The sequence below is a fragment of the Brachyhypopomus gauderio genome, unplaced genomic scaffold, assembly GCF_052324685.1.
Source record: "Brachyhypopomus gauderio isolate BG-103 unplaced genomic scaffold, BGAUD_0.2 sc50, whole genome shotgun sequence".
NCBI classification, from domain to species: domain Eukaryota; kingdom Metazoa; phylum Chordata; class Actinopteri; order Gymnotiformes; family Hypopomidae; genus Brachyhypopomus; species Brachyhypopomus gauderio.
Genome location: NW_027506875.1, coordinates 110606 through 123275, shown reverse-complemented (window position 1 = coordinate 123275; position 12670 = coordinate 110606). Strand labels below are relative to the sequence as shown.

At 42.5% G+C, this 12670-nt stretch overlaps 1 protein-coding gene across 7 annotated transcripts in view; it reads right to left on the bottom strand.

Moving 5' to 3' along the window:
• Positions 1-12670, bottom strand: part of LOC143487826 (NACHT, LRR and PYD domains-containing protein 3-like) — a 74665-nt gene that overhangs the window by 21995 nt on the left and 40000 nt on the right. For 6 of the 7 annotated variants that reach the window (XM_076987038.1, XM_076987043.1, XM_076987036.1 and 3 more), the window contains 2 exons: positions 3762-3938; positions 713-889 (listed from right to left, as the gene is read on the bottom strand). In XM_076987038.1, coding sequence (XP_076843153.1) covers positions 713-889; positions 3762-3938 — 354 coding nt within the window. The remainder of the gene's footprint in view (positions 1-712; positions 890-3761; positions 3939-12670) is intronic. The other variant, XM_076987041.1, reaches the window with a different exon arrangement.

Below are 12670 nucleotides of genomic sequence, written 5' to 3'. Positions count from 1 at the left end.
CACGCGCAAGCACACACACGCACAAGCACACACATACACACACACACACACACACACACACATACAGTGGCGGACTTAGCAATTTGGGGGCTCAAGGCGAATTTAACTAGGGGCCCATCAACATTAATATGCGAGAAATAAGTTAGTCAGGGGGGCCCTACAGTGGGCTGCAGTGGGAGGGGCCCAAGGCAATTGTCTAGCAACACCTCTATGCAAAAACCGCCTCTGCACAAATACACACACACACACACACACACACAGACACACATGCACATACACACAAACGCACATACACACACACGCACAAACACACACATACACACACAAACGCACACACGCACATACCCTGCTTGTAAACACTTTTATTTATATTGATCTATTTATTTCTTCTTCTTTGCTTATTTGCTTTCCTTTCTTTTCACTTTTTCAGCTTTAAATTATTCATGTTCAAGTTCATCATAATTAGAATTGTTCATATTTTTCAATGATTTATTCATGTTGAACGATAACACTGCTTTGGCAGTAATGTAACTGATTATGGTCATGCAAATAAAGCTTATTGAATTGAATTGATTGAGAGAGAGAGAGAGGATATTGACTGTATGAGTGTGTGAAAGAGAGACAGAGAGGATATTGACTGTGTGTGTGTGTGTGTGTGTGTGTGTGTGTGTGTGTGTGTGTGTATATAAGAGTCAGTAAGTCAGTAACTCACTGTAGTATCTCAAGTGTACAGTGTGGATCCTCCAGTAGAGCAGAGAGCTGCTTCACTCCTGAGTCTCCTGGTTGATTGTGGTTCAGATCCAGCTCTCTCAGGTGTGATGAGGGGTTTGACCTCAGAGCTGAACACAGAGCAGCACAGCCTTCCTCTCTAATACAGCACCAAGATAGACTGTAGAGAGAAGGGGAAAAACTCCTCACACTTACACATCAACACACACGTGAACACAAACACAGACACTGTGTGTATATTCAGCAAGTCAGACATGTGGGAATGGTGTGTGTGTGTGTGTGAGAGAGAGAGAGAGAGAGACAGAGAGAGTGAGAGAGACAGAGAGAGGATATTGACTGTGTGTGTGCGTGAGAGAGAGAGACAGTGAAAGCAGGGTGTCTACAGGTTTGACCAAGGGAAAATTAAGACATTTTAAGACTTTTTAATACCGTTTTCCAAATAAAATTAAGACCAACTCGCAAGATCATACACGTTAAAATAAAGCACAAAAACCAACTGATTATTTACATTAATTAATCTAGCTGCTTGAAAACTTCAAATGTTAATGCACAAGACGGACAATACAAGACACAAACATTAAATTTTTTTTCACTGTACAGTATACACAATGAAACTTTATACAAAACAAAATTCAAACACTGACAACAGCATCATACCATACACACACACACACTAGGCCATTTTCCTGTTTTTCTGATCCACACTCCAGCTCACGCTCAACCCCTTTCAGTTCTGCTACTTTTTCTCTGAAACTCTTTCTTAAGCCCTATCCGGACGGGATTAGTTTTTCAGGGGGACGTCTGTGAAAAATATTTCACCCTTGTACTCAGTGATAAAACTCTTGCATCCGGACAGCAATTGAAAAAACAGGAGGACCCGTGAGTTTTTGGCTTTCTCGGTCACATGACATCGCCTTGTCACGTGATAGCATGTTTAATAATGTCACACTGCCAACTCTGATGATTCCTTTTTAACTTTTAACTTTACTACTGTTCAGTTCAGCATTTAAGATCTCCGTTTAAGTTAAGCTATTTTGTTAAACCAATACAGAAAACACATTATAAAAAATCGCTAATTAATGTAAATAGCTAAATAAATCCGTTAAATAAAATAAAATAAATCCAGTAAATCCATTTTCGCTCGCCGCTGTCTTTACGTGGATCTCCGTGAAAACGCGCGCCCAACGTGTAACTACGGTGCGTGGCAGTGGACATATAGCTGTTTTATTAAACGCGAGGTGATGTCTGCATGTATAAACTCAGACATGTGGATCCGGACGGGACTAAAATTACCAGACGACCACGGAGTACAGCGAAAAACAGTAGGTAATTCCGCCTGTAATTTTCTCTGAGGACGTCTGAGAAAAACACGGACATGCTCGTTCCGGACGGGATTAAAATCACAGAGGACCCCCCGTAAAAGAGAAAATTACCCCAGGACCCCCTGATAAACTAATCCCGTCCGGATAGGGCTTAAGGATGTTTGATTTTGTGATCACTTTGGCCATCAGGGTTCCTGCTTTCCCTTCGGCTTGTTCAGCAAGTAAATTATTATTATAACTGGTTTATACTTAACCTTGAAAGTGACGTACAAATGATTTAATTCCATCTTGTTAAGGTGTATGAACCCTGCAAACATGACTTGGTTAATTGCGCTGAAGCGCGGCGCGCGCGAAGTTTTTACAAATTTCGAGAGGTGTACGACAGCGCGCGAGCCGCTCGTCAGCCGCTGCGTCGAAAATGACGTAATCGCGGTGGTTTCGCCCATGCGCGAGCGGCTTGCAATTAACCAAGTCATGTTTGCAGGGTTCATACACCGTAACAAGATGGAATTAAATCATTTGTACGTCACTTTCATGGTCCATTTCTATATATCCCAGCACATTAAACTTAAATAAGTAAAATATTTATACATATACTCGAAATGATTCGAAATAATTCGCTTTTTTATCACATTATTTAATGGTTGTTTATTTTCAAAACGCCCAATCTTAACATCTTCACGTTCTCTCATGTTTCGTCCTGGAATTACAAGAGGCTCGTATTTGTTAACGTAAAGAGAACTGTTCAGTCAGACAGGTATTTGTTGTGAAATGAAGCAGTTACAATTTCAAGCATTTTCAAGTACTTTAGCCTAAATTTCAGCACTTGTCAAACTTGGAACACAAAGTAACATTAAATTGGTCAGGTAAATGTTCCTTCCCCTGTTTTTGAGGAGTGTTTCTTTATACTAACACATATATCGTTTCGGACAACACTGCAACGGTCCCGCCGTTCGCGGAGGTTCACGCGCTACGGTCACTCGCGAAAGTATAAACCAGACTTGAAGGCGGCATCAGGGAACATGGTTTTAAACAATGAGTCAATTCCTTCGTTGGATCTGTATGACTGGTGACTCTTAGCTGTTTTTAGCGCCCATATTACCTAAGCCTTCAAAGTATTGGTAGAGCCGCATAGCCTACAGCGTGAATGCGACGTTGAGCAGAGCTCGACTGAATGGTTCTCTTGTTGGGCAAAACGTAGATATTGCAGGCTGCTGCTGACGAGCCTCGCTGGTATCTGTGACAGCTCTGAGCCACCAAGAATATGTCGGGTCTTCCAACCATTTCTGGCTAAGTTTGCATTTCCCCATCTCTCCGAACAGACGTTAACGTACATACAGCCCGCATGAAATTATGATCCCGCCAGTCCAACAACTACCGGTGCTCGTTAAGCCCGAAATACTTGCGAGCAATATTTAAGTTCAACACACCGCTAACGGAATTATTCATCCCTAAATTTAGCTCCGCAAATTTAAGACATTGTGGTTGAAAATTTAAGACAAAATAAGACTTTTCAAGGCCTTATTTGACAAAAATGAAATTTAATACCATTTAAGACTTTTTAAGGACCCGTGGCCACCCTGTGAAAGACACAGAGAAGATATTGACAGTGTGTATGTGTGAGAGAGAGTATATTGACTGTGTGTGTGTGTGTGTGTGTGTGTGTGTGTGAGTGAGTGTGTATAAAGAGTCAGTAAGTCAGTAACTCACTGTAGTTTATCCAGTGTACAGTGTGGATCCTCCAGTAGAGCAGAGAGCTGCTTCACTCCTGAGTCTCCTGGTTCACTGTTGTTCAGATTCAGCTCTCTCAGGTGTGATGAGGGGTTTGACCTCAGAGCTAAACACAGAGCAGCACAGCCTTCCTCTGTAATACTGCAGTGAGACAGACTGTAGAGAGAAGGAGAAAAACTCCTCACACTTACACATCAACACACACTCACACAGACAATGTGTGTATTCAGAAGTGACATATGGTGTGACAGAGAGAGAGAGGATGTTGACTATGTCAGGGTTGCCAACTCTCATGCACTGAGCGTGAGACACGCATTTGACCGTTTTCACACGCTCTCACGCCACACTTGCGATATCTCACGCCGGAAAAAAAATTCTAGTTTATTTACCTCTGATCCATATCTATGATTATGTGGTGCCCCTAAAAACGTCCCCACATTATTTTGGGTTTTGTAATATTTAAGCATTTTTACATGCAATTTATACTGTCTTCAGGGAAACCAGTGAGCAAATTATATTTTGTTTACATTTTGGCATATTAATCTGCCTGTATTCAGTTCTGTCCTGATATGAATGGGAGGTTAAATTCAGTGTACATTGTGATGCTTAAATCAGCTAATGTGCAGCTAAATGCGATTAAGTTTAAAACCAGTTAATTTACCCAGTGTAATACACTGTGCCTTAGTTGTCTCCATCTAAGTGAGAGTTGGTGATGTGAAGAGATGACGAAGGAAATGTGTTGGAGTTGATTATTATTTTTGTGTAAGATAAACAGTGTATGAAGAACAGTAAAGTTTGTACTGTACATTGAGATGTTTATTGGTTATAACAAATAAAGAGACGCAGTCTGGACGTTAACGGCAGTACATCGGTCGTCATCACTCTCTCCTGTTGTACTATTCTTCAGATTGCGCACATTACTGTTGCAGTAATCCTGACACTTGGGACCTGTAACAATTCAATGAGTTACTAGTTCACTCTGGCGCCAACCACCGGCGATCGATAGATCGCGATATAACACTTAATTTGTGTACATTTTATGTTCGCCATCCCCCCTCGACAACTTACGTTCGCCACCCCAACCCCCTTCAACAATTTACACTCGCAACCTCCTCCAGGTTCAAATCTCACTCCAAGCGATCTTCTAAAGTTGGCAACCCTGCTGTGTGTGTGGGTGTGTGCGAGAGAGAGAGAGAGGATATTGACTCTGTGTGTGAGGGAGAAAGAGAGAGAAAGCCACAGTTAAAATTGGCTCCTGAAATACTTTCAAATTTGGGTCTTAAAGTGAGACAAACAGAAGAATTAACTTTAAAATATTAATTATTACATCCATTGTGAAAATTCTATGATCTATGAAACAGATTATAAACAGCTAAAACACTCCGCTAGCCGCTAGTAATTCAGGCTAACTGCTAAGCTAGCTAGCTAAGTTCCAGACGCAGCCGTTAGAAACCGATACATTGTGTGGTTACTATGGAGACGGAGGCCGTGCCGTGCAGAGAGGTTGCGTACCCGGAGAAATGCAGGAGCCCCCAGGCCAAGAAAAAACACAAGCAGCAGATCCTACAGGAGAACCCAGACACCCTGTACGCAGACTACATACAAATACACGGCAATAGGGTGAAGAACAACCTGATTTTCCACACTGCCACCATATCCGCCTGGAGATCTGCTATCTGCAGCCACTACCACTTCACCTTCAAAGAGGGGATCGGCAGGGGGGGGGGCAGGATAACCGTCTGTACAGACGAACTCCTGGACACTGAGAACCCCGTACTGACCATCACCTATTACACTAAAGCAGGGGTAATCAATTAAATCTTTCCGCGGTCCATTTTTGGCAGATAGCTCAGACCTTAGGTCCGGGTCCGCGGTGGCGAACGAAAGTTGTTGAGGGGGGGGGGGGGTGGCGAACGAAAGTTGTTGAGCGGGGGGCGAAACTAACACTCAAATGGGTGGTGAACGTAACACTCGTCTGAAAATAAATTCTCCGGTTTAAAATATAGTCTCCCGTTAAAATTTTTTTGGCATTTGGGTCCGTATCCAGTTAATCAGGAATGTGATTGGGTCCGGACAGGACGGCGTTCGGGTCCGGATCCGGACCGCGGTCCGCCATTTGGTGATACCTGCACTAAAGGGACAGTGTTGGTGCAGGGCAACGAGCTCAGCCTCAACTCCTTTCAGCTGAGCTTTCCTCACCTGAGGGCTCAGGTAGAAAGAGAGGGAACCAGCGCCACTGTGGACGGTACTGACTCTGAAGAGGATCCAGAGGCCCCGCCCACACAGCCTACCACAGGAAATTTCCCAGGAAAATGTGCTGCTGTGTGGAGATTTTAATGCAAGAACTGGATCCAAGTTAGACTATGTAGATTCACAGGGCAATAAACATGTGTTTGGTCAGAGCTCTCCGTACCTCACACCAGCCCTCAGAGTCAGAAACAACCTGGACTGCTCTGTAAATAAGAGCGGTAAAGAGTTAGTGCATCTCTGTCGAGCCTAAAGCTGGGCGTACACTGTGCGATTTTTGGCCCATTTTCAGCCGATTTTTCACTCGTGCGACTATTTTTGCGATCGGGCCGAGTTTCGGCTCAATCGCATGTCGTGCATCGTATAGTTTACACAGGTAAACGAGGAGCAATTCACACCTCACGACCAACTCCCGATCAGAAATCACAGCGTCGCAAGAATATCAAACATGTTTGAAATTCAAATCGCTCCTCGTGAGAGTATCGCACTGTTGAAGCAGCTCCACGAGCCGACTCTCCGCAACCTCTCACACTGCGCATGCGCGAACGGCAGAAGAGGACGTAAAATCCTGTGTGTGCGCGCGCATGTGCGAGTGAATTTCTTTTTTGATTAAATCATTGAAATATTGTTTGATTAGCAAGCAATATTTGCTAGTTGCAAATATACATCATAAAACACAAGTTAATGGTACTTTTTCAGTGAATGAGGTGAAAACCCGCGTCTGCCCAGCCATTTCTTTGTCCATGTACGTTGCCATTTTTTTAGGTGTTTCTAAACACAGAATGGCACAAATTGCCAAGGCTGCGTTTTTTTTTGTGTGTGGACATTTCAGGTGAGCGTCTCTCTACTTCCAGGCTCTTATACTTATTCTTCTCCCGTTTTTATGATGCAGTTCCGGATACAAGAGTCCGATATGTGGTGTAAGGACGTATAGTGTGAGCAGTCAGGTCGCATGAGAGCGTCGGGTCGTATAGTATGAGTATATGAATTGTGAGCTGTGAACTTTTAAACCTTGCGATTTAGTCGTACAGTTTGAGCTGGAGCTGAGTACACGATTTAAAATATCGTACAGTGTACACCCAGCTTTAAGCCTGGTTTATACTTTTGCGAGTGACTCCAAAATGCTTGAAATTGTAACTACTTCGTTTCACAACAAATATGTCTGACTGTTCTCTTTGTAACCCCGTTAAAATTAGCACTCTTGCTTATTGCTGAGTCGTTCTGTGGATTGGGTGCGTTTGCCCCTCCCACTCTCTCCCCTCCCCCCTTCTTCCCCTGTCGTTTTTTCTTTCTCAAGCACATGGTGTGAGAGCGAGTTTTGAGCTGAACGAGAGCCACATTAGTGAAGCTAAAACTGAGTTTAAGTTCTATTTACTTGTGATAAAGAGACCTAAAACGTCCAGTATTGGCGTTTTCTTTTCAATTGTCGTCTTGCTGGGAGCTGAGTGGACTCTCGCCATTTTTAGTGGATAAAGTGGTGGAGAGAGGCTCCGGAGAGTTTGGACATTGTTGGCGGATGAAAGATTCGGTTAAGTAGTATATGTGGTGTATATATTCAGGTTTTGAGAGAGTTAATGAGTTAATAAAATAGGTTAAAGCATATTAAAAGCAACCGGAGTAAAAACTATGCTGGTTATATGTTGTTAAGTGTTCGTTTTTCTGTTGCTAATTTGTCGGCTAAGCGGGGTGGGCTAGCATTTGGCGTGGGAGATGTACAATTACGGTGTATAGCGTGAGAGTCTGCAAATACCACTCGGTTATGTGTTATGTGTATATTTGCAGTACAGCCTTGTTAATCTGAGCCGTATTGTGTAGGTTGCTTTAATAGACGGCAAGCGTTAAGAGAATTTACCCAATCCGGGATGGCGAGCCAACCTGAGACTACGTTTCCCAGAATTCTGTGCGAGTGAGACTCTGCAGCACGAGTTGCTGAAAGCGGGCGTAGAGAGAGACAACGTGGATGAAGAGAGCCAGCACTAGTGATGGGATTTTAGGCTCTATTTTGAGATGCGGCTCTAATGGCTCTTCTTATTGCGGAGAGCCGGCTCTTTCGGCTCCCAAACGGCTCCCCATATATATTTTTTTTACGTCATTAATTAATTAATAGCTTAAACCTAATTTTATAACATTTTGTTTCATTATTGACATTGTTAAGCACTTGTGATGAGTAAAAATGCTGCATAACAATGCTTTATAAATAAAACTTTTATTATAACCAATTATTAAATTATCACAAAATAGCACCAAAATAGAACGCAATACAGCTTGGCCAATTGTCTGCCTGTTTCCACAAAAAAAGTGGGGATAACCTTTTTTCTCAGTGTTTTACATTATTAATTGAAAGCTGCGTGTGATTGTTCAGATGTGTGGAGCACACGCTTGACATGCGGACAGTGGAGACATTTTTTGCAGTGTTCTCCGAAACGATAGCCAGGTTCGCGGTTTTCACGCCAAATTGGGCTTGTTTGAAAATCCAGTCATTAATGACTAATATAAACAGCAATACTGATAATAAACAAACAAAAAAAAAAACTAAGTCATAGACTCATAGTTTTTGCCATTTGGTATAAAATCTGTGACAGACATATACTTTGGGCTAGTTTAAGCTTCTGGAGGGCGGGTTTTACACTGACTTTGGGCTGGATATTTTTGTAGGACCTGTCAACCCTGTGTGGTAGTATAAAAGAAACACTTTAAACGCTTTTTAAAAACGGGAAGGAACATTTACCTGACAAATTTTAATGTTGCATTGTGTTCCAGATTTGAAAAGTGCTAAAGTAGGCTAAAGTACTTGAAAATGCTTGAAAATGTAACTATTTCGTTTCACAACAAAACTGACTAAATCGATGTGATAAAAAAGCGAATTATTTCTAATCATTTCGAGTATATGTATAAATATTTAACTTAATTAAGTTTAACGTGCTGGGAAATATTGAAAATGGACGTTGAAAATTACGTACAAGTGCTTTAATTCCACCTTGTAAAGGTGTATGAACCCTGCAAACATAACTTTGTCCATTGCGCTGGCAGAAGCAGAGCAATACGCGCAAGGAGTGGAAGAGGCACCGAAGGACAAATAAAAACGACGTTGGAAAAAACTGGCACTGTGGCAATTGCAGAGCACAAGCGCAACGGCAGAGAGGTGGAGGGACAGCGAGATACTGAAGGAAAAAAACCGGAGGAAAAAAAACGGCTCCCAAATAGGATCCTAAAACGACTCCCATTGCGGAGCCGGTTCCAATCGTTCAATTCAAAGAGCCGGCTCTTAGAACCAGATCGTTCGCGAACGACACATCATTAGCCAGCACTAGTAACACACACACCCACACCAATTTTTTGTCTACCTGGGTAGTGAAGATATATAACATTTTTTTTGGGACAAACTGACTCATACACGGAAAAAAAACGGACATTGACTTTATCAATTTATTTTCAATATAAGCAGCTGTTCTATACTCAAAAATCCTTATTCAAGGAATGATGAGATTTTCATGCAGAGTTGAGCTAAATCTAATTTCTGTGAAGTTGACTGTGTGTTTCATAAAACTAGCAATTTTACAATAACTTAATTCAGGAACTTTTGTCTTTTGGAGTATTTTTCCAGTAATTGTTTTATTGTTTATCAACAGAATTTCATATGTTTAATTGATATACTCCATTGTATACATATTCAAGCCAGGTCATCATTTTGTTTTATATTTCCTTTATTTTTCCTTTCCTAGTCATCCACACACGTCAGTCCAAAAGGGATCCATTCTTTTTTTGTCAATAAATACACAACTGTACCTCTGTCCCTGCACAACTTGGTCTGTTGCAGTTTTTCTGTCCCAGCCCTCCTAGAGAGCCTAGAGAGTGTGTTTGAACAGTCCAAGTTCATTGGTTGACTCATTCTGCATAGTATTATTATTGTAGCCATTGAGCTACATATAACGAGTGCTACATCTTGTATTACGTTAACAAATACGAGCCTCTTGTAATTCCAGGACGAAACATGAGAGAACGTGAAGAAGTTAAGATTGGGTGTTTTGAAAATAAATCACCATTAAATAATGTGATTAAAAGCAAATTATTTCGAATCATTTCGAGTATATGTATAAATATTTAACTTATTTTAAGTTTATCGTGCTGGGAAATATTGAACTGGACCTTGAAAGTGACGTACAATTGCTTTAATTCCACCTTGTAAAGGTGTATGAACCCTGCAAACATGACTTTGTTCATTGCGCTGAGGTGCGGCGCCAGCGAAGTTACAAAATTCGAGAGGTGCCCGACCTCGCAAATTGACAGCACGCGAGGCCCTCGCGCACGGGCGGAGCCACAGCGATTACGTCATTTTCGCCAAGTATAAACCAGGCTTTAGGTGATCCTTAAGAGTGGAGATAAATCAGACCCTAACAATTTCAGAGGCATCTGTGTGAGCAGTAATCTGGGAAAGTGTTTAATAACATTTTAAATAACAGAATTCTGTCTTTCCTTACAGAACTCGATGTCCTGAGCAAAAATCACATTGGCTTTCTTCCAAATCACAGAACTACTGACCACATTTACACCCTGCACACCCTAATCAGCCAACATGTACATCAGACCAAAAATGGAAAAATCTTAGCCTGTTTCGTGGATTTTAAGAAGGCATTCGATTCTATTTGGCACAAAGGACTCTATTACAAACTTCTAGAGAGCGGTGTAGGGGGTAAAGTCTATGACATCATCAAATCAATGTATTTGGGAAACAAATGTGGAGTAAGAATTGGAGACAAACACACAGAATTCTTCACTCAGAATAGAGGAGTGAGGCAGGGCTGCAAGTCTGAGTCCAACACTCTTTAATATCTACATTGATGAGTTAGCGGTGCAGTTGGAACAGTCTGCAGCTCCTGGTCTCGCTCTGCAGGATGGGAAGGTGAAGTTCCTACTCTACACAGACAACCTGGTGCTGCTGTCCCCGAGTGCACAGGGGCTCCAGCAGCACCTGGACCTGCTAATGCGATCCATTTGCACAAATACTATTTATTTTTATTAACACTTTCTCACTGTGAAACACCAACTCAGGACTACTTATCACTATTTATTACAACCACATATTTTATTACATTGTATTCCTGTGTATTGACTTTTTATGTCCTAAATATGTTGAAATGTCTGTTGTGTCAACACCGAGGGTGTCACGGTGAGGGGGCCGGGTCGCCACAGGAGGGCGCGCATCCCGGCCAGCAGCCGATCCCAGCACACACCCCCGAGAACACAACCACTCCCACCATCACAATCACCAGAATACTGATGCACCTGTTTCCTATTACGTTGCTCTTTTTAAGCCCGCAGGTCGTCCGGTCCAGTGCTGCACATTGCCGCCACGAGCGTCTCTGGATCCGGCGAGCATTCCACAAGATATTCTCTCCCTGTGTATGCGCTACAAGCATTACTTTGGCATCGTTGTGTGTGTGTGCGCTACGAGTTTTACTTTGGCATCGTTGTTTGAGTCATGGAGAATAAACTCCCTTCTGTTCCACCCACGTCTCCGGCTGCCTCTGTCCCGACGCCTTCAGCGTCACAGAGGGAAAGTGGGGAACGTAATTTCGATTACTTTGTATGTCCATAACGTGAAGGAATTGACAATAAAGCCTACATTGACTTTGCTGGAGCAGTACTGCCAGAACTGGGCCCTGGCAGTAAACATGAAGAAGACCAGAGTTATGGTCTTCCAAAAGAAGCCCAGATGTCAGGAACACAGATACCAGTTCAGTCTGGGCAGCACCGCCCTGGAGCACACGATGCAGTACACTTACCTTGGCCTCATTATTACTGCATCCGGGAGTTTCAGTACGGCAGTGAATGCACTAAAAGATAAAGCTCATCGAGCAATGTATGCCATCAGGAGAAAATTCTACAATATCAACATTCCGGTTCCAATATGGTGTAAAATATTTGATAGTATGATTCAGCCCATTGCGCTGTATGGGAGTGAGGTATGGGGTCCACTCAGTCAGCAAAGCTACACTAGATGGGACAAGCATCCAGCTGAAGCCCTGCATGCAGAATTCTGCAGAATGATTCTAAAAGTCCAAAGAAAAACACCAACCAATGCATGCAGGGCAGAATTAGGCCGATTCCCATTGATCATCAATATCCAAAAACGAGCTCTAAATTTCTGGATGCACCTGAAGACAAGTCCCAGTGATACGCTACATTTTAAGACGTTACAGACCCAAGAACTGAACCCCGAGAAGAGCCCCCTCAGTCAGCTGGTCCTGAGGCTTATTAACCCTCTAACAGATCAGCCTCGTTCCAGCACTGCTTTAACCTCAAAACTAAACATTAACCACATCATCAAACGCAGTCAAAGGGATTATCTGGAAAATTGGGGGAAAGAAATTCAGACTCAAAACAAACTTGAATGCTATCTGGCCCTAAAAACAGAGTATTAATTGGAAGAGTATCTCCTGACTGTCAGAGATACAAAGCAGAGACAGATCCTAACCAAGTACAGACTCAGTGACCACAGCCTGGCTGTAGAGAGAGGCAGGTATAAACAGTCCTGGCTGCCCATAGAGCAGAGGCTGTGTGGTCACTGTACGACAGGTGAGGTCGAGACAGAGATGCACTTTCTTCTAAAATGTGAAAAATTCAGACCAACATGAAAAATT